At 35.8% G+C, this 23,860-nt stretch overlaps 2 protein-coding genes across 5 annotated transcripts in view; both read right to left on the reverse strand.

The window, feature by feature from the left end:
* The window catches only part of GRM1 (glutamate metabotropic receptor 1), a 362,985-nt gene that overhangs the window by 225,739 nt on the left and 113,386 nt on the right, over positions 1-23,860 (reverse strand). For all 4 annotated transcript variants that reach the window (XM_033405479.2, XM_049695377.1, XM_049695378.1 and 1 more), the window contains exon 3: positions 19,104-19,353. In XM_033405479.2, the coding sequence (XP_033261370.1) occupies positions 19,104-19,353 (250 nt within the window). The remainder of the gene's footprint in view (positions 1-19,103; positions 19,354-23,860) is intronic.
* The window catches only part of UTRN (utrophin), a 1,623,662-nt gene that overhangs the window by 100,058 nt on the left and 1,499,744 nt on the right, over positions 1-23,860 (reverse strand). The gene's annotated exons all lie outside the window — the stretch shown is intronic.

Below are 23,860 nucleotides of genomic sequence, written 5' to 3' on the forward strand. Positions count from 1 at the left end.
GGTACTGACACAATTTTTGCAATTCCAGCTCTCTTGAGTTTTTAGCTAAGCTCGTAATCCCCATAGGCATTGACTGGAGTGATTTTAACAAACTATACAATGTGCTACATTTGGAGAGCAAGGAGGGAAAAATATACCTGCCTGTCTCCTCATTAGAGAGGAATGCCAAACTCAAAAGCCCTTCAAGTCAAACTCCCTGGTTATTGTATAGTATTTCCACAAACTACTGAAGCTGCATCTATATTTTGAAAAATTGCCAAGGTAATTTCTAGGGAATATACATGTGCAGGAGGAAGATTACTACTATGAAAAAAAAAGTGTAAAAATTACTAGAAGGAATGTTCAAAGCAGGCTTTCTTTCAATTTTCAATATTATCTTAGAAATATATAGAAGCCATGCTCATTTCTAAGTGCTGTCAAATAAAAAACAAGAAGCCAAATCCTTCCAAATATGTGAACATCCTTTACATTGACTATAACTATAATAAGGGCTCTGGGTGAGTACCTCAGGGGGAAAAAAATGTAAGTTTCTTTTGTGTAATTGTCAACCTTTTATAGCTAAATCCCTGGAATAATTGACCAATGAGAAGAAGTTATTTATTTTTAATCTCTGAAATAGTTAAGGCAGTGATTCTTCATTACCTTGCTATCCATAAAAATTCGATTAAAGAAAGATGGGACAAGGTTAGGGTTGCCAAGGGTCAAGGGCTTCCCAGTAGGAAGAATTATCACACTGGAACACCCCTCTTTCCAGCCTGATCATCTCCTGTACTCAGAACAAACCAAAGATTGGCCTCAAAAATTACTCATGCCCAAATTTAATTGAATCAGAATATGGAGAATGTATACCCCCAGGCATTGTTTAAAACAATAGAGCAATAAGTCAGTAATTAACAAAGTCTAACATCTGAGTGTAATAACAAATGTTCACAGCTTAACAGAGAGACCAGGAAAAGAGACCTTCAATAGTGCCTTGATTAAACAACCCCATCATCCCAAAGTGAGTTATGCACTCACTTGAGGCTGCATGCATCCTCTGAGGAACAAAACCAAACACTTCACACTGTGAGGGAAATAGGCTTCACTCAAATAGTCTAGTCAAGACACAAAACAAATAAAAACACAAACAACAAAAACCAGCCCCAGAGAAGGGGTAGGGAAATCAGCATCCAGAGTTGCTACAATGTATTACCTAAAATGTGTGGTTTTCAACAAAAAATTGTGATATATTCAAAGAAACAGAAAAGTGTGATATACATATTTTTTAAAAAACAGGCAAGAAAAACTGTCTGGGAAATGGTCCAGATGTCAGCTATAACAAAGCCTTCAAAGTATCTGTTATAAATATGTTTAAAGAACTAAGGAAACTATGTTTAAAGAAGTAAATGTCTAATCAAATATCAATAAAGATATAGAAGTTATAGAAAAAATTAAAAAGAAATTCTAGAGTTGAAAAGTACAATAAATGAAATGTAGAAGAGCTCAGTGGTAGGTTTGAACTGGCAGAAGAAACAATAGTTGAACTTGAAGATATATCAATACAGATTATACAGTCCAAAGAGATAAAAAAAGTATCCATTCCTGGGCTTCCCTGGCGGCACAGTGGTTGAGAGTCCGCCTGCCGATGCAGGGGACACGGGTTCGTGCCCCGGTCCGGGAAGATCCCACATGCTGCAGAGCGGCTGGGCCTGTGAGCCATGGCTGCTGAGCCTGCGTGTCCAGAGCCTGTGCTCGCAACGGGAGAGGCCACAACAGTGAGAGGCCCCTGCACCGCAAAAAAAAAAAAAAAAATCCATTCCTCCATCGATGGACATTTAGGTTGCTTCTGTGTCCTGGATATTGTAAATAGTGCTGCAATGAACATTAGGGTACATGTATCTTTTTGAATTATGGCTTTCTATGGGTATATGCCCAGGAGTGGAATTGCTGGATCATATGATAGCTCTATTTTTAGTATTTTAAGGAATCTCTGTACTGTTCTCCATAGTGGCTGTACCAATTTACATTCCCACCAACAGTGTAGGAGGGTTTCCTTTTCTCCACACCCTCTCCAGCATTTATTGTTTGTAGAGTTTTTTGATGATCGTCATTTTGACTGGTGTGAAGTGATACTTCATTGTAGTTTTGATTTGTGTTTCTCAAATAATTAGTGAGATGTTGAGCATCTTTTCATGTGCCTATTGGCCAACTGTATGTCTTCTTTGGAGAAATATACAATGGAAAATTACTCAGCCATAAAAAGAATGAAATAATGCCATTTGCAGCTACATGGATGGATCTAGAGATTGTCATACTGAGTGATGTAAGTCAGACAGAGAAAGACAAATATCATATAATGTCACTTATATGTGGAATCTAAAAAAATGGTACAAATGAACTTATTTACAAAACAGAAACAGAGTCACAGATGTAGTAAACAAACTTATGGTTACCAAGGAGGAAAGGGGGGAGGGATAAACTGGGAGATTGGGATTGACATATACACACTACTGTATATAAAATAGATAACTAATAAGAACCCACTGTATAGCACAGGGAACTCTATTCAATACCCTGTAATGTCCTATATGGGGAAAAAAGCTAAAGAGTTGATATATGTATATGTATAACTGATTTGCTTTGCTATATAGCAGAAACTAACACAGTATTGTAAATCAACTACAGTCCAATAAAAATTAATTTAAGAAAACAAAGAGACAGTAAATAGAATTTTAAAAAATGAATAGAGCCTCAGAAAAAATGTGAGACACTTTGAAGAATGCCAGCATACATATAACAGGAGTACCAGAAGAAGTGGAGAAAGGAAATGGAGCAGAAAAATATTCAAAGAAAAACTGTCTGGAAACTTACCAGATTTACTGAAAAGCTTTTATCTCCACATGCAAGAATGAACTCCAAGTAGGATAAACACAAAAAGATACAGATGCAGGTACAACATAGTAAAAATGGTGAAAGCCAAGAAAAAGAGAAAATCTTGAAAGCAGCAAAAGAAAAACAGCTCATCACATGCAATTGAATCCCATATAATCAAGAAATGGTCTCTTATGAGAAACATAGGTGGCCAGAAGGCAGTTGAATGACATAGTCAAAGAGCTGAAATAAAAAGCTATCAAACAAAAATCTTATATCCAGCAAAACTATTTCTCAAAAATGAAGGTGAAATAAAGATATTCCCAGATAAACACTGAGTGAATTCATCCCTAGCAGAGCCACGTTACAAAAAAATAAAATAAAATATGAGAGGAAATTCTTCACTCTGAAATCAAGTTACCCAGATGAAAATTGAAACACACACACACAGCACAGGTAAAGGTACTTAGATAATTATAAAAAGAAAAGAGTGTAAATGCGTATCTTTTCTTCTTTCTATACTTAAATGATTTTAAAAGCAATTGTATAAAATGATATGCAAATAATTATATTTGGGGACCAATAACATATAGAAATGTAATATATTTGACAACAGCACAAAAGTTGTGGGTGGGAACCAAAGAATGTCCACTCTCAGTGTTTCTATTCAATACTGTAATGAATATTCTGCCAGAGAAATTTAAAAGAAAAGAAAGGCATCCAAATCTGAATGGAAGGGGTAAAACTACCTTTATTTGTTGATTGCATGTCCTTGTATATAGAAAATTGTAAGGAATCCACTAAAAACTATAAGAACTAATAAACGAGTTCACCAAGGTTTCAGGATCAAGATCAACATGTAAAAATCATTTATATTTCTATACACTAGCAATGAACAATCTAAAATAAAATTAAGAAAACAATTCCATTTACAATAGCATACAAAAAATAAAATAATTAAGAATAAATTTAACAAAATAATTGCAATACATGTACCCTGAAAACATCATTGAAAGAAATTAAGAAAGATTTAAATGGATAGGCATCCGGTTTATGGATTGAAAGATTTCATATTGCTAAAATGGTAATACTCCCCATATTGATCTGGAGATTCAATGTAATGCCTATCAAAATTCCAACGGCCCTTTCTTTTTAGAAATTTACAGGTTGATCTTAAAATTCATATGGAAATGCAAGGGATCTAAAATAATCAAAACAATTTTGGAATATTTGGATGACTTCAATTTCAAAACGTGTTAAAAAGTTACAGCAGTTAGGACAAGGTGGTACTGGCATAAAGCTAGACATTTAGATCAATGGATTAAAACTGAGATTCCAGAAATAAACCATTCTGTTCAGTTGATTTCTAACAGAAGTACCAAAAGAGTTCCATGTGGAAAGAATAGTCCTTTCAACATATAATGCTGGAACAACTGGATTTCCACATGCAAAAGAAGGAAATTAGACCCCAGACTCACACCATAATAAAAAATTAACTCAAAATGGATCAAAAACCTAAATATAAGAGATAAAACTATAAAACTTTAAGAAAAGAAACTGGTGTAAATGTAAACGACCTTGGATTATTCAATGGTTTCTTAGACATGACACCAAAAGTACAAAAAACAACATTAAAAATAGATAAGGCTTCCGTGGTGGCGCACTACTTCGCTGGTGGTGCACTACTAAATAACCAAGAGATCACTGAAGACGTCAAAGAGGAAATCAAAAAATACCTAGAAAGAAATGACAATGAAAACATGATGACCCAAAACTTATGGGATGCAGCAAAATTTCTAAGAGGGAAATTTATAGCAATACAATCCTACCTCAAGAAACAAGAAACATCTCAAATAAACAACCTTCCCTTACACCTAAAGCAATTAGAGAAAGAAGAACAACAAAACCCAAAGTTAGCAGAAGGAAAGAAATCATAAAGATCAGATCAGAAATAAATGAAAAAGAAAAGAAGGAAACAATAGCAAAGATAAATAACCTAAAAGCTGGTTCTTTGAGAAGATAAACAAAATTGATAAACCATTAGCCAGACTCCTCCTGAAAAAAGGGGAGAAGACTCAAATCAATAGAATTAGTAATGAAAACAGAGAGGTAACAAGTGACACTGCAGAAATACAAAGGATCATGAGAGATTACTACAAGCAACTATATGTCAATAAAATGAACAACCTGGAAGGAACAGACAAATTCTCAGAAAAGCAAACCTTCCAAGACTGAACCAGGAAGAAATAGAAAATATGAACATACCAATCCCAAGCACTGAAGTTGAAACTGTGATTAAAAATCCTCTAACAAACAAACGTCCAGGACCAGATGGCTTCACAGGTGAATTCTATCAAACATTTAGAGAAGAGCTAACACCTCTCCCTCTCAAACTCTTCCAAAATATAGCAGAGGGAGGGACACTCCCAAACTCACTCTGCCAGACCACTATCACCCTCATACCAAAACCAGACAAAGATGTCACAAAAAAAGAAAAGTACAGGCCAGTATCACTGATGAACACAGATGCAAAAATCTTCAACAAAATACTAGCAAACAGAATCCAACAGCACATTAAAGGGATGATACACCATGATCAAGTAAGGTTTATCCCAGAAATGCAAGGGTTCTTAAATATATGCAAATCAAACAATGTGATACACCATAGTAACAAACTGAAGGATAAAAACCATATGATAATCTCAATAGATGCAGAAAAAGCTTTCAACAAAATTCAACACCCATTTATGATAAGAACCCTCCAGAAAGTAGGCATAGAGGGAACTTACCTCAACGTAATAAAACCATATATGACAAACCCACAGCCAGCATCGTTCTCAATTGTAAAAAACTGAAACCATTTCCACTAAGATCAGGAACAAGACAAGGTTGCCCACTCTCACCACTACTACTCAACACAGTTTTGGAAATTTTAACCACAGCAATCAGAGAACAAAAAGAAATACAAGGAATGCATTGTATTCTGGAAAAGAAGTAAAACTCTCACTGTTTGCAGGTGACGTGACATAATACATAGAGAATCCTAAAGATACTACCAGAAAACTACTAGAGCTAATCAATGAATTTGGTAAAGTAGCAGGATGCAAAATTAATGCAAAGAAATCTCTTGCACTCCTATACACTAATGATGAAAATTCTGAAAGAGAAGTTAAGGAAACACTCCCATTTACCACTGCAAGAAAAAGAATAAAATACCTAGAAATAAACCTCCTAAGGAGACAAAAGACCTGTATGCAGAAAACTATAATACACTGATGAAAGTAATTAAAGATGATACAAACAGATGGAGAGATATACCATGTTCTTGGATTGGGAGAATCAACATTGTGAAAATGACTATACTACCCAAAGCAATCTACAGATTTAATGCAATCCTTATCAAATGACCAATGGCATTTTTCACAGAACGAGAACAAAAAATTTCACAATTTCTATGGAAACAAATAAGACCCCGAATAGCCAAAACAATCTTGAGAAAGAAAAACGGAGCTGGAGGAATCAGACTCCCTGACTTCAGACTATACTACAAAGCTACAGTAATCAAGACAGTATGGTACTGGCACAAAAACAGAAATATAGATTAATGGAACAGGATAAAAAGCCCAGAGATAAACCCACGTACATATGGTCACCTTATCTTTGATAAAGGAGGCAAGAATATACAATGATAAAAGACAGCTTCTTCAATAAGTGGTGCTGGGAAAACTGGACCGCTATATGGAAAAGAATGAACTTAGAAAACTCCCTAACACCATAGCCAAAAATAAACTCAAAATGGATGAAAGACCTAAATGTAAGGCCAGACACTATAAAAACTCTTAGAGGAAAACACAGGCACAACACTCTATGACATAAATAACAGCAAGATCCATTTTGACCCACCGCCTAGAGAAATGGAAATAAAAACAAAAATAAACTAATGGGACCTAATGAAACTTCAAAACTTTTGCACAGCAAAGGAAACTATAAACAAGACAAAAAGACAACCCTCAGAATGGGAATAAATACTTGCAAACGAACCAACTGACAAAGGATTAATCTCCAAAATATACAAGCATCTCATGCAGCTCAATATTAAAAAAAAAAAAAACCAATCTAAAAATGGGCAGAATACCTAAACAGATATTTTTCCAAAGAAAATATACAGATGGCCAAGAAGCACATGAAAAGCTTCTCAACATCACTAATGATTAGAGAAATGTAAATCAAAACTACAATGAGATATCACCTCACACCGGTCAGAATGGCCATCGTCAAAATATCTAGAAACAATAATTGCTGGTGATTATGGAGAAAAGGGAACCCTCCTGCACTGTTGGTGGGAATGTAAATTGATACAGCTACTATGGAGAACAGTATGGAGCTTCCTTAAAAAACTAAAAATAGAACTACCATATGACCCAGCAATCCCACTACTGGGCATATACCCTGATAAAACCATAATTCAAAAAGACACATGCACCCCAATGTTCATTGGAGCACTGTTTACAATAGCCAGGATATGGAAGCAACCTAAGTGTCCATCGACAGATGAATGGGTAAAGAAGATGTGGCACATATATACAATGGAATATTACTCAGCCATAAAAAGAAACGAAATTGAGTTATTTGTAGTTAGGTGCATGGACCTAGAGTCTGTTATACAGAGTGAAGTAAGTCAGAAAGACAAAGACAAATACCGTATACTAACACATATATATGGAATCTAAGGGGAAAAAAATGTCATGAAGAACCTAGGGGTAAGACAGGAATAAAGACACAGACCTACTAGAGAATGGACTTGAGGATATGGGGAGAAGGAAGGGTAAGCTGGGACAAAGTGAGAGAGTGGCATGGACATATATACACTACCAAACGTAAAATAGATAGCTAGTGGGAAGCAGCCGCATAGCACAGGGAGATCCGCTTGGTGCTTTGTGACCACCTAGAGGGGTGGGATAGGGAGGGTGGGAGGGAAGGAGACGCAAGAGGGAAGAGATATGGGAACATATGTATATGTATAACTGATTCACTTTGTTATAAAGCAGAAACTAACACACCATTGTAAAGCAATTATACTCCAATAAAGATGTAAAAAAACCCAAAAAACAAAAAAAATACTATTAAATTATTAACATAAGACTGACATTACAGATAGGGCTGAAAACTAGTGTGTTTACTGAAAAGGTGTCTAATAAGAAGCAAGAACAGTGTGCTGGTACCCAGCTCTCTACTTGCCGCTGTTCACTCCCCCCACCACACACACACAAAGCCCTGTTTACCAATTTTCATGGTGTAAATATTCCCATCATGGGTAATTTCAAGCTACTAATATAATGTTACCGAACTCAGACTTGGGAAGGGATGAGCACACCACCTGCAGAGTGTTGATTCATGCTGGCTCCAGCCCACCTCCGGTTAGACCCAATTAAGCAGCAGAGGAGTTATCCTTCTTTTTCTGCAGTTATTCTATGAAAACATTCCAGAGAGACATAGGACTCAGATATCTGAGGCTTAATTAAGGAGGCGGCACAGCACTGAAAAGGAGGACTACATGGAAATGTATTTATGGTACAGCCCCTTTTTCCTCTTGGCTGGAGATTGGAGAATGCTTTATGAGCAAACTGAAACCCAAGAAGAAAGATCAATAGACAGGGCATTTGGGGAGTTTCTCAATGAAAGAGCAGCCACATCACACCAAAGTGAAGCCCATAACTGGAATGCTCCACCCTTGCTCCAGAGCTTCCAGTCAGTGTTTCAGTGAACGACTTTTTAAAATGAATGGAAAATCATATTGGTGTTGGTAGTATTAATATTGCTATTATTAATACTATTATGGTAAGTGAAATAAGTCAGATAGAGAAGATAAATGCTGTATGATATTGCTTATATGTGGAATCTAAAATAGAACAAACTAGTGAAATAACAGAAAGGAAACAGATTCACAGATATAAAGAACAACCTAGTTGTCACCATTAGGGAGAAGGAAGAGGGTAGGGGCGATAGAGGGGTACGGGTGTAAGAAGTAAAATCTATTATGTATAAAATAAGTTACAAGGATATATTGTACAACACAGGGAATATAGCCAAAATTTTGTAATAACTATAAATGGAGTATAACATTTAAAAATTGTGAATCACTATATGGTACACCTGTAACTTATATAATATTGTACATCAACTATACTTCAATAAACAATATTGCTATTATGAAAAAAAATACCGAAAAATAGAACTATCATATGACTCAGCAATCCCACTACTGGGCATATACCCTGAGAAAACCATAATTCAAAAAGAATCACGTACCACAATGTTCATTGCAGCACAATAGCCAGAATATGGAAGCAACCTAAGTGTCCATAGACAGATGAATGGATAAAGAAGATGTGGTACATATATACAGTGGAATATTACTCAGCCATAAAAAGAAATGAAGTTGAGTTATTTGCAGTGAGGTGGATGGACCTAGAGACTGTCATACAGAGTGAAGTAAGTCAGAAAGCAAGAAACAAATACTGTATGCTAACACATATATATGGAATCTAAATATATATATATATATATTTCTGAAGAACCTAGGGGCAGGACAGGAATAAAGGCGCCGATGTAGAGAATGGACTTGAGGACACAGGGAGGGGGAAGGGTAATCTGGGACGATGTGAGAAAATGACATGGGCATATATACACTACCAAATGTAAAACAGATAGCTAGTGGGAAGCAGCCACATGGCACAGGGAGATCAGCTCAGTGCTTTGTGTCCACTTAGAGGGGTGGGATAGGGAGGGTGGGAGGGAGACGCAAGAGGAAGGAGAAAAAGGGATAAATATATATGTATAGCTGATTCACTTTGTTCTAAAGCAGAAACTAACAAACCATTGTTAAGCAATTATACTCCAATAAAGATGTTAAAAAAAAGAAAGAAAGAAAGAAAAGAATGGCCAGCACAGAAATAATATTTTAGGAAAGAATAGCCAATCATTTTCCAAACTTGATTTAAAAAAAAAATACAAACCCACATATCTAAGAAGTTCAATGAACCCCAAGTCAAACAAATATGACAAAAAACACATCAAGGATTATCATACTCAAATTGCTGAAAACTAGTGATAAAGAGACATACTTAAAAGAATAACAGAAATACACAGTAGAGGAGCAAAAGAATTACAGCAGATTTCTCATCAGAAGCTATGTAAGTCAGAAATATATTTGAATAATATTTCTAAAGCATTGGGAGTAAAAACAACTATCAACCTAGATTTCTATACCAGAAAAAAACTTTTTTAATTAAGGCAAAATGAAAACATTCACAGACAAAAAAAGTGGAGAGAATTTATCTCAGCAGACCAGCTCCTCAAGTAATGTTAAAGGAAATTCTTCAGGCAGAAGGAAAATAATCCATAGAAAATATGGATCTACACAAGGAATGAAGAAGATCACAGAGAGTAATTATACTGGTAATATAGAAGATAATATTTCTCACTTTTGATTTCTTGGATAGCTAATTGACCACTCTAGCAAAAGTAATAACAATGTATTTTGAATTTTGGAATAGAATTAGAAGTAAAATATATCATGACAAGAGAACAGGTCAGGAGGGAGAAATGTATATATATTGCTACAAAGTTCTTATACTATATGTGATGTGGTATAATGTTCTTAGAAGGTGGGGACAATAATAACTTTAAAAAGCATAGTGTAAACCCAAGATCAACTATTCATAAAATAACATGATAGCTAGTTAAGTAAAAAAGTAAAGATAAAATGGAATGCTATACATACATATTCAATTAATTTAAAATAGGGCAAAGGGATAGGAAATAAGTAATGTATATGCATATATAGTCAACTGCTTTCAACTAAATGACAGGTTACTTCAATGGGGAAATTATAATCCTTTCAATACATAGTTCTGGAAAAGCTGGATACTCTTATGTCCAAAAAAAAAAAGTATTCACTCATCTCACAATATATGTGAAAATTAACTCCAAATATATGATTTAATCATATCTAGCTATAAAAGTAAAAATTATAAAACTATGAAAATGTTTGTAACCTTGGAGTAGATAAAGCTATCTTTGATAGAACACAAAGCATAAACCATAAAAAAAGAAACTGATAAGTTTCAAAATTTTAAATATTCCATTTTTCAAAGATACTATGAACAAAATTAAATTTTCAGATACATACTGAGAAAACATCTACTATACATATATATTATAAATGATTTGAGTCCAGAAGTTACACAGAATTTTTATAACTTCATAATAAGGCAAACAAATTGATAAAATGGACACAGATGTGTGCAAGAGATTTTACCAAAAAAAGATATTAAAATGGCAAATAAGTACATAAAAATTTTCAATGTTATTAGTCTTTAGGAAATGCAAATTAAAACAACAAAGACATGCCACTAGACACCCACTAGAATAGCTGAAAGCCAAAAAGACTGGCAGTACTATTTTGAAGATGTGGAAAAATTAGAACTCTCATACAGTGCTGGTAGAACTGCAAAATTTTACAGCCACTTTGGAAAGTAGTTCTGCAGTTTCTTATAATTTATAAAGTTAAATATACACTTACCATGTGACCCATAATCTCACTCTAGATATTTCCTAAAGAGAATTAAATATATGTGTCCACACAAACACTTACACAAATCATATTCATAGCTGCATTATTCATTATAGTCAAACCTGGAAACAACCCAAATGTCCATCAATAGGAGAATGGATAAGCAAATTGAAGCATATTCATGCCACAGAATACTACAGTTGACCCCTGAACAACGTGGGGTTCAATCCACTTATAGTCGGCACTCCATATCTGCATTTCCTCCCCATCTGCAGATTCAGTCAACCACCGACCACGTAGTACTTGTAATATTTACTAATGAAAAATATCCATGTAAAAGTAGACCTGTGCAGTTGAAACTTGTGTTGTTCAAGGATCAATTGTACTCAACAATAGTAGTTCATTGATCAGCCACAGGCAACCCTAGATTTGGAGATGGCAGAGGCTAAATCTGCCACAAGTGTATGTGCTCCTTACTCTTCATTTTGATTAGTCTGAGAATTGGGACATGGCAGTGTTTTCAGGGGGCAGTTCAATAGGCCAGTTTGGGCATCAGGAGGAGACAGAAACACAGGAAATAAGCAGAGTTGCAAAGTGTTTATGGCTATTACCATTACTACTGCTACTACTACTACTACTATTATACACTACTTTCAAATGTATCTTTACTTTTAAAAGAAAATTTTAAAAATAAATAAATTTCAAGAAATAATAAAGCAAAATACAATCCAAAAAAGAAAACTGGAGCTAAAATGGTGGATTGACAGGCAGTGGAGTTAAACTTTTCACTTCATCTTCCCTTTCAAATATGTCCTGTAAGCAATTCATTCATAGTGAACACCACCTGAGTGCAAAACACTGATGTAGGCATCACAGAGTAGTGGTTCTGAAATTTAACTCATCTTTAGTCCTTTTAAAGATAGAAGAAGATCCAAATCCCTCACCAAGAAATTCTACTAATGGCCTGGGGTAAGATCCAGGAATCCACATTTTTAAGAGCGCCTACTGAGTGTGATGTGCAGCCAGGTTGAGAACTGACTGTCACAGGAACTACGAAAATTCATTAAGATAAATTCCCTGTAGTCTTCAATCAGCCTCAAACACAAACTTGGGTAAATCATAATGACCTCTTTTTTCATTCATTCAAATTTCAGCCAGTGCCTTATAGATACAGAAGGCACCCAAAATCCTTTCCTTCAGTGTTTCTAATACCTCCTAGGCAAGTAGAGACCATGATAGTAGTCTTTTAGTTTTCAGGTGTCCATTTCCTGAAACATGGAAATAGTTGTTGGTATAAAGGAAGAGTTAATCATTACTAACTTTCATGCAAATCAGCCGCCCCAATTTTGTGGAAATCCTGAGCATTTCTGTGGCTGAGATCTATGCTCAAAATAGCTGTCAATATCCTAAAAATGATGTTGATTCTCCAGAGTACTCTAAACTAAATCCCTTCTCCTTCCTTAGCACACATTTCTCACGGTCTTTTTCTAACAGTGTAATCTTCCACAAAGCTCTCATTAATCTGCCTTTGGAGCAGGAGTGTTTTAAGGAAGCGATAGTCTGTCAGCAGGTTAGTAATCATTTTCCACCCTTGGGAGCCTAGAGAAGGCAAGGTTGTGAATCTATAAGTCGTGACCATTATGCGTCAGAAAATGCTCATCAGCTTTGGCAGCAACTTGATTATAATCCATTTGGGGGATGTCACACTTCATTGGAAGTCCACATTTATTTAAAACACATAACCTTTGCAATTTTGCCTGAAGGCTGCAAACTTTAGATATTTCCCCATTTTTTCCAAAATGGAAAGACGGGATCTAAAACAACTCATTTTTCATTAAAAATATAACTATGTGGAACATAACACAATGGCATATCATCTTATGTTTCAAGGGTATAGAGGTCACTTTTCTAAATATGTGTTTAGGTTCTGGAAGAAAAAGACAAAATGTACCTTGTAAAAAACAAGAGCTTCCTTTGTTTTAAAATGAAACTATAAGCTTCTTTCCAGATAAAGTAACTGCTTCATTTCAATCAGTTTTCTGAATATGTGCCTAAAGTTGTTCATTGTGCTTTCAACTCATAAATCATGGTGTTAGTATTCATGGATCAGGTTTTAGATGGGGGGTGGGGATTTCTCTGCAGTGACAGATAATGGAAAGTGGGTCTAGTAGGGGAAAAGATTACAGAGTTGGGAGGGAAGACAGGTAAAACAACACACACCAATAAGAAAGGGATTGAAATGTAAGGACCATATACTTATAAACTGATTGACCAGGATACAGTAGAGAGAGGGGATGAGATGGAAAGTTATTGACCTAATTATCTTTATTGGATGCTTATTTCTTACAGGAGAAATAAGATGTCATAATGCAGTAGAAGGGGCTAGGAAATACATAATTAAATATGGTATACCTAAGTATATCTAAAGCGAGACTCCTGAAAAGGTAGACTGTAAACCTAGTAGAAGGGCTTCCCAAGATGAGGAAAGCAGGGTAAAGGCCCAGGATAATGCCAACACTAGGCATAGGACTAAAGCCAGAGAGCTCTCACTCGCCCTCAGAAAACAGTGTGTCTTTAAGGGACCCAATATTGACGCTTAGCTTTGGTTTAACAAACAAGTAAGCATTTTGTGATTAGACAAAAACAACAACCTGATGGGTAAGCAAATATTAGTCCCAATTTTACAGAAAAATTCTAGAAATAGAGGCTGATTGAAGAACATCAACCCTTACCACACTAGGTAAAACTTACTGATCCTGGAAAATGAAAGGGAACTCAGGGTCACACAATGAAGCTACCTGCTCTCACTATGACACTCCAAGCTTTCTGACATAGTTATTAAATAATTAACACATCAAAACACTTCACTTGGCATGATAAGAAAATAAAAAGTATATAAAACGTGGTTCCTATGATTGAGGAAGTTACAATTCGATATTTACATATCCGCATGGTGCTATGGTATAGTAGGAAGTTTGACTCTGTCTTCACCACTGATTAATTTAGGAATTTGGAGTAATTGTTTAACTTCTTTACCTTCCAAATCAACCTTTCAGAGTTGTTGTTAGGACTGGAGCTATCATATATTATTAACCTAGTACATACCAAAACTTCAATAAATCGTAGCTATTAGGTGTTTACACATGTAAACCATGCTTATTTTCACTTTCTTCAAATAAAAGAGCAATATAGGAATTAGAACAAATCCATCAGTTAATATTTAGAATTGTAATAGTTATTACTGAGGATTTCAGAGAAATATCACCCACTTATTCCAAATTAGCTTTTACATAGGTATAGTTCCACAGATATAGACTGTATGCAGATAGAGAATGATATTGTGGAGTCTCGTGTTAAAATAAAAATAATGAGCTTGAAAAGAATTGGCCCCTTTACTGAAATATCATATAAAACATTTAATACTAAGAGAGAAATGAAAAGGATGCATATATGTAGAGAATAATTAGAAATGTAAAATAATTTTCTCATGAACGTACCTCAGTTTATTTTTCCAAAGAATGTGGGTCTAAACAATGAAATAAATCTCTAGAAGAGACAGCAAACTGAAAGAAAACTAAGGGTAAAGACAGTATCTCTGAAACAAAACAATCATAGCTTGGCACACACAATATAACTTAGTGAATAAGAGCATGAAATCTGAAGTCACGTTGCCTTCAAATCCCAACAGTGACACTTTTTGACAAGTTCTTTACATCTCCATACATTAAAACAGAAATAATATTAGCACCTATCTCATCATATTTTTACGACGATTAAATGAGTTTATGAATAAAAAGTGCTTAGAACAGCGCCTAGCATACATTAAGTCCTAAATAAATGTTATCATCATCATCACCATCATAAGGAAAATATAATTATAGATATGCTGCACCCAATTTTGAGAAGGATCTCGAAAGAGGCAGTTGCATAGAAACAAGAAAGAATGGTTCTTCTGTGTGATGATTAACTTGACTATGGTTAATTAACTTACTTGGTGAGAATATTATTCCAGTTTGTTCAGAGTCAAAGGTTTGATTTTCATGTGGATATGCTGGCTACATTGCATGACCACAGATTAAGACACTAATTCTGAGTAGTTGTATTCAATGAATTCTCCTTGTTTTAACAAGGAGACTCATGAAATGTGTAAACTGATTAATCCAAATTCATGAATAACTTCAGAAAAAATGAATCTATAAATGCATTCCTTTGAACATGGTTCAGTCATACGGTCTTAATATATTATAAATTCTAGGACTGGAAAAATATTTAAAGATGATCTGGAGCCAAGTCATTAATTTTTATAGAAAAAAAAATAGACTCGGAGACAAAACATGACTTAAGATCACATGATTACTTTGTGGAAGAGTTGAAGAACTCTTAGCTCATGTTTTGTTTTGTTTTTCCATTACATACATTCATTAAATATAGGATATTTTTAATATCTTGGAGAATTTTCTATTTAAAAATTCTATTTCTGTCATTCTAGTTTATTACTCCATTGTAAAAAACTCAGTCCCAATGACAGAATGTGGGACTTTGAAGGCCATTGCAAGGACTTTGTCATAAGAAAAATGGAAAGCCATTTTCAGGTATTGAGTGTGTAAGGTTAAAAGACATTACCTGACTTAAATTTTTAAAAGATCCATTTTCCTTAAGAATAACTGGTGGGAAAGGGCAAGACAAGGATCAATTAGGAGGTTATTGCCATAACCCAAGTGAGAGATGATGTTGGCTTGGAGTAGGATGGTAGCGGCAAGAAAGGCATTAAGCTGTCAAAGTCTGTATATGTTTTGATTGTAGCCCCAACAACATTTCCTTCTATGTTGGATGTGAAGTGTAAGAGAAAAGAGGAGTCACAGGAGGCAAAGGAGTACAAACCTCCATTCAGGAATTTCTAATTTTTTTCTTAACTAAATGTCTCTTGCTGCAATCTACACCATGATTTACTTATCTTCACCTCTGTGAAAAGAGGTCCATCACCATCTACACAATGCCCTCTTGTGAATCTGGCAGCATCCAGAATCATGCCACGTATTCTGAAAGAAACTAAACAATGGCTCCTGACCTCAAAGGATTTTATCATTTGGTAAATTAAACGTCCTTTAAATAGGAAGGAGATATATTTGACAGCATTACAAATGTAGCTAGAAGTTGCAACTTGGTGTTAAACTGGAACCCTTCTGGACACGTCTGCTGAAATTAGGGAACCAAGCTCACCAAATGTCCATTGGCATGAGGAACAGAGGAGTGCTTGGGTTAGAATTCATCCCACAGGAAGTAGGAGAATAAAGCATCTGAAGGAAAAGCTGATACTAGGTATGCTGTAGTGTTACTACTTGTCTTTATTGCCAGCTCAGCTCCCTCTGGACTCATATCTCTCCCAGGGAAGGGAGAGAGCTGTGAAAAAAGAATGAAAAAAAAGGCTGTTTTCCACAAAATCCTCTAAGATATGAGAGTAAAAGCCAATATCGGGCTTCCCTGGTGGTGCAGTGGTTGGGAGTCCGCCTGCTGATGCAGGGGACGCAGGTTCGTGCCCCGGTCCGGGAGGATCCCACGTGCAGCGGAGCGGCTGGTCCCGTGAGCCATGGCCGCTGAGCCTGCGCGTCCGGAGCCCGTGCTCCGCAACGGGAGAGGCCGCCAACAGTGAGAGGCCCGCATACCGCAAAAAAAAAAAAAAAAGCCAATATCATTTTGATAGACCCTCATGGAATATAGCCCAGAAAGTCAGAGAAGCACTGCATGGCATAGCTTTGACATCTCCAGGGCTCCATGCTTTATTGGCAGTGACCATTGGTACAGGGAGCAGCGTCCTCAGGAGCACAGGTGTTTGTTGTGATGATAGTATCTCTAGGATACATCAGTAGAACCCAGAAGATATGAGGTAGAGAAAGAGAGGAGTAAAGGAAGTGATATCACCACGAACAACCACATGTGAGACTCAGAAATACCTGGAGGGACTCAGCTGCGTTATTAGCAGGTAAGCAAGAGCCAGAGAGATAACTTTACATTATTATTCTTGACAAGATTTTAAATAATGATAATAGAATGAGTTCTTTACACTCCAATTACTCACTGCAGTATTTTGTATAATATATTTCACAATTAGGCAGTCTTTATACCCCAAAGCTCACATATTTGCTACATCTGTTCAAGATTTCCAGAATCTAGGTAGCTAGCCTCTCTTTGGGGATATTAAACAGAAGGAAACCTGCAAAACAGACTTTTTTTCTTTTGAAAATGGTAAACATGAGATTATATTTTAAAACAAGCACCCTTCATAAAAGCAGTCATTTTTACAAAATCAGTTAAAAGATTGAATATCTATATGCCACCTGTCCTGATGCATATATTAAGAACCTTATTCCATGTAACACTTCAACAATGCTGCTTACATCCTTTCTCACTAATGAAGGAAGTAACATTCCTTCTTTAAATACTCTTTCTTTAGAGATGCTTTCTTAAATGGCCTCACACAACTGCATCATGTTGAAGAAGCCAAAAAGACATTTTATGGCAGTGTGCCAATTTCACCCAAATTCAATAATTTTCTTAGTCTTGAATTATACTTTGCCCTTGACTTCATACTTCCTCATGCCTAGAGATCATTTCTCTGTTTCTTTATTCATTTAGCTGTATTTCTATCCTACCTTTTACTCAAAAGTTTTTGATAGGTCCTGTACCTCTAGTTCCAGATGAAGGTGAGATTAATTTTATTAGCATTGCAGTCATTATCACAAGTGCAATGCCAGAAGGGTAAGGTCCAGGGAGGATATCCACACCACCACTGCCCAGTTTCCTAGAGAAAAGGGTCACTGGTTAAGGTACTTCAAAAGGTGAGAAAAGATTGTACTCTGGCCAAAAGAGAAGATGGAGAAGAAAAAGAGATCTGGAAGATGAGTGTGACAGAGCCAGAGATCAGTGGAAGCTTTCATTCAAGTAAACTTAGTAGGTTCCTTGGAAAAATTGATCAGTTCCTTTCTGTAGTATTAGAAGATGGTAAATCAAACAAGATACCCATTAGGTCAAAAACCCTATGAAAAATACAATGATACTGAAAATCTCCATTCCAGCACAAGTACATATGATTTAGAAAGAACATAGACTTTGGAACCCACCACCTGCAATTCCAGAAATTACATGCTGAAAACATCACTATTAGCCATCCCATAAGTGTAAGATATTATATTATCAAGTACCAGAGTTCAGCGGCATGTCTTCACCTGCACTCAACTAGCCCTTTAAATTTCAGATCTTAATGTGTATTTCCATCTTCACTACTACTTTCCATCCACCAACACCTCATTAAGATACCTATGCTTAGGAATATGAAGAGAAAAGCATTCATGTGGTTTTGGGAGGAGGAGGGGTGTAAGGGGGGAAGCAAATGAAAAGAATAATTCGCCATGACAAAACATTCTAGCAAAAACTTCCCACCTTTTCTGAAATAGTCTCATCATCTTGTCATCGACTGCTCTGCTCTTGTCTATCATGAAAATAGAAATAGCCCCACTCTCAGTGAGATCCAGAAGGAATGCACATTTCACTCGCTTTGGAATCAGGAAGTCCAGTTTTGTGAGAGCAAGTATATGTGCGCCAAAGTGTGTGCGTGTGTGTGTGTGTGTGTGTGTGTGAAAGAGAGGAAGAGAGAGAGAGAAAGAGAGAGATTGAGATTTACCTTCCTATGAGGGAGAACTCGCCCACGACTCCCAGGCGCCGCATGGCACTCAGGAGGCCTCTGACGGTCATGCCTTCGCAGAAGCAAACCACCACTCTGGCCTTGGGAAGCCGCTCTCGGAGCTTGCGCAGGAGTCGGTCAAAGCTCTTCTCCCCAGCATTGCTGTAGATTTTGTCTGAATGGGCGATGCAGAGGCCTTCCTGGGCAGCCAGCTCTTTGAAAGCATCCATTCCGCTCTCCCCGTAATTCCCTGTTCAGAAACAATCAGCAGATGTTCAAGACAACCTGGCAGCAGCAGCAGTAACAAGCTAGGAAAAGGACTCATTAGTCATAGGGAATGAAGAGGATAGACTTGCCAAATAATTTGTAAATATAACTGGGACTGAAGGAAGATCTGGATGGACTAAAGTGAATAATCAAATGTAATCAAACTATCAACTCTGTGAAAATAATGGAAAACTATATAACTAGGGTGTCCACAGTGAAACAGGTTTTGAGAAATGAGGGACGGCTGCCCTATTTTACAACCATGATTACTAGTGGTTGTTCCAGATTTTAGCAACGTGGGAGAAGTCAGAACATTGGGGTAGGAGGTCAGCCAGCACAATGAGACGTGTTCATCTGAGGGCTTGCTTCAGCTGGCTGCCAGGTTAAGAGCAGACACTCATGGTGATAGCAAGTCCTGCAACATCTCCATTAAGAGTGAGTAAGCAAAGCAAATGGAGCACCTGGCCAGGCCGGAATATGCAGACAAAAACCAGCTATAAATCTCAATATCTATAAAAGTTTTAAATCTCAATATCTATAAAAGTTTCACAGACTTTGTTATGAAACTTGATAAGATTTTCCTGTATTTTTGAAAAAAAAAGAGTTCTCGTTTCCTGTTTCATAAGATTAAATTACCAAATTAATGTTTTTGCCTCTTCAGTTAACCATCTTCAGTGGCTTAATACACTCCAGTGAATGGAAGATTTAACACATGACAAAATCCTCAGCTCTATGGACTGTGGTCACACATCGTGGCTCAGACAAGAGGCATTGACTGATTATAAGGGGGAAGACTGCAGCTGGTAAGTGAATGGCTCATCTGCCTGCAGAAGAGGGCACGAGGAAGGAAATCAGATGTTGCTTACAATAATAAATGCAGGTTCAGGAATCTATAAGGTACAAAGACATCACCAGCCAACTCTTTCAGCAAAAGGCACTGAAAAGGCATCATAAGATGGTGTTACAAGGGGAACAACTTTATTGCTAAGGTGCCACCTATGGACTACAATCACAGAAAAAGATTTTACTCTTTTATCAAAATATATGCAGACTAAAGGAGCAAAAATATTCTATGCATTTGAATAAGAAAATCCTTGTGTTTTAAATCTAGTAAAGGCCTTAGACATACTCTGTGCAAATCCTTCAGGTTACAGCAAGGAAATTGGGCCAAGTGAAGTGGCTCGCCAATAGGCATGAAGCTTGTTTGTGTTAGAATTGGAACAGTCTACCTGATTCCTAAGTTACTATTTGTTTCTCTTAACAGCAACAAGCAACTAAACACGTATGTTTTCATAATTTTTTTTGAAAATGTCAGCATAGGTCAATTCGTTCTGTGAAATACTTGTTTCAATTACTTTATTCATATTTTCCTGTTTGGAGCAATTCTTCATTATACAAATTGATTGAGAGATGAGTATGATGTGGTAGACCATGTTTAAACTGCTCATTTCTCTTATGAAGCCTATGAGACTCCAAACTAGCATACATATTTCTACAAAAGTAACTCTAATATAAGAATGACTTGTACTTTCATAAATCTTTATATTTTAAACATTGCATTCATAAATTTTATCTTATTTGTACTCATTATGTTGATGATAGTACTACATACAAATACTATACAAAAAAGGAAGAAAATCACCTCTAGGAAGCTTAAAACCATGTTACTTTCATTTAGTAGCAATGACATGACTAACTCAAATGTAAATATCTAATAGAGATGCTATGGGTTAGGAATCAGGAAGAGCTGCCTAAAGAAAGTACCTGTGGTATGGAAGGTGTGGAGAAAAAGGAATCCTTGTGTAGTTGGCAGGAATGTAAATTGGTACAGCCATTATGGGAAACGATATGAAGTTCTCCAAAATTTTAAAATGGAACTATCATATGATTCAGTAATCCCTCTACTAGGTGTATATCCAAAGGAAATGTAATCAGTATCTCAAATAGCCAAGATATGGAAATAACTTAAACGTCCATTGATGGGTGAATGGATAAAGAAAATGTAATAAGTGTTATATTCCATATATATATTATATACATATATATGGAATGGAATATTATCCATAGAATATTATCCATAAAATATGGAATATTAGCCATAAAATGGAATATTTGTTGTAAAAATGAAGGTAAGGCCACCATTTGCAATAACATGGGTAAACCTGGAGGACATTACGCTAAGTGAAATAAGCCAGACATAGAGAAACAAATACTGTATGATATCTGTTATATCTGAAATCTAAAAAAGTCAGCTCATAGAGCCAGAAAGTAGAACAGTGGTTACTAGAAGTGGGGGAATGGAGAAACTGGGGAGATGTTGGTCAAAGAATGCAAAATCTCAGTTATAAGATGGGTAAGTTCTGGGGATCTAATGTACAATATGGTAACTATACAGGTAATTATATATATATAATATATATATCATATATAATAATCTACAGCTAATAATATATATTGTATATTTGAAATTTGCTGAGAGTAGATCTTAAATGTTCTCAGAAAAACAACAAAAGAGGTAACTATATGAGTTAATGGATGTATAAATTAACTTGACACTGGTAATCATTTCACAATGTGTGTATATATATATATATATATATATAGACCAAACTACCACATTGCACACCTTAAACATACACTATTTTGTCTGTCAATTATACCTCAAAAATCTGGGAAAGAAAGAAAGTGCTTTTATTCTGGATCTTAAAATATAAACAGATTTTCCACAGCTAGAAAGAAAACTAGAGGACATGTATTCTTTGCCTGACTCCTTGGTCATGATCAAACGATGCCAGACTTAAAATAAAACACTCAGCATGGAACCTACCCTCTGTCTCCCCTCCCTTTTCCATCTGACCACCCAGACCTCCTCTGCCTTTCCTGGTAGTAAGGAATTTATTTAGATACTTCTCTGTGTAACCCTGGAAGGAGTTTTGAATATATAAAGAACTGACATAATAAAACTCTTAAAAGTACTATGTAAATGTTAACACTCAGGTCTGGTAGCAAGCTGCATATTTTTATTCAATTTCCAAATAGATTATTGAGCTCTCAACTTGGAAAAAATCCCTAGGCTCTGCTCTTTAAAGAATTGCCCAGAATTATCGGGCATTGACTTTGCCTTCAATTTGATGAATATTTGCTATGTCTCTGGCACTGTGCTAAATACCTAGGCACTTCATTTTTTCATTACAACTCCATATAGAAGTTATAACTCTCTGCTGGGGATGTGGAAGCTCTAAGAGGTTATGTAACTTGCCTAAGATCAAAGAGTGATGAATATAGGATTCAACATCTAACTCAGAAGTTCCTGTTCATAACCACCATTTTATACTGCCTCCTACATGGACTTATAATACACCTATGAAGGCATGACACAAAGACACAAAATACAGCAACAATACTAAGTTGTATATGCTACATGGGAAATGAAAAATACCATAATACTAAATTTCAGAATGAGAGAGCAAGGATGATCAGAGAATACCTCTTGGGAAAAGTAGGAATGAAAATGAGTTCTTGAAGAATGTAAGCAAGGGATTGGCTTTCAGGGTAAATGGAAGTGAATGAGAATCCACAAAAGGTATTTTTAGAGGCAATGACTAGAGAAGTTCCATTGGAGCAGAAGGTTCATGGTTTGTAGAATGCCACCCTGTATAGCAAATCTCTAGTGAAGTATCTGGCATACCACTATAGGATTGCAACATGGAAATGTGCTATATGTTGCTGTGTTGTAACAGATTTTATAACTTTATCACTGTTAAGATGTTGCCTAAAACCTAGAGAGATGTAAGAGTGGCATCTGACAAAGCCCATAAAATATAAAATTGAAATATATTGAAACATATGAGAAAAAGATTTACAGAGAGTAAATCAAGATATTCTATAAAACAAGCTTTTAAACAGAACTTATGGGGAGACTAATGAGAGAAAACATGGGGTTTACAAAGAAATCCCTATAGTTTGAATAATAAAAGTATTTAAACATAATAGAAGTGGACATTGTACAAGGGCAAAGTTAATAAAGGTACTGAAAATAGGAGTAAAAATTAGAACTATCTCAAGAGATAAAAGACAATGGCTAAAACTCAATTTTCTAAGCTACATATGATTTTTTGAAGAAGTTAGATATGATTATTATCAGACCATATTAACAGATATTCATTCATAAAAGACTGGTTTGTAGTGATTTGGTAGGTAAGTTACACTGAGCAAACAAGCTATGAAATAAAATTGTCTTGCGTTTCATAATCACCTGTATGAACCGTCATCATAGCAAAAAGAAGGCACTTAAGGCTAGTCTTTATATTGATTGTTTTTTCTTCTACTCTTAAAATGTTGAAGATATATTTAAGAAACAATCTGAACTCCATTTGGTGGCTAAAATAACACTTCAGCCATTATGTTGAAAGAAGTCCAAATCCTGTTATTGCATCTTCATGAATTACCTTGGTAAAACAACAGCATTCAACATATCTCATCCCTACATA

The sequence above is a fragment of the Orcinus orca genome, chromosome 12 (assembly GCF_937001465.1).
Source record: "Orcinus orca chromosome 12, mOrcOrc1.1, whole genome shotgun sequence".
Taxonomy (NCBI): domain Eukaryota; kingdom Metazoa; phylum Chordata; class Mammalia; order Artiodactyla; family Delphinidae; genus Orcinus; species Orcinus orca.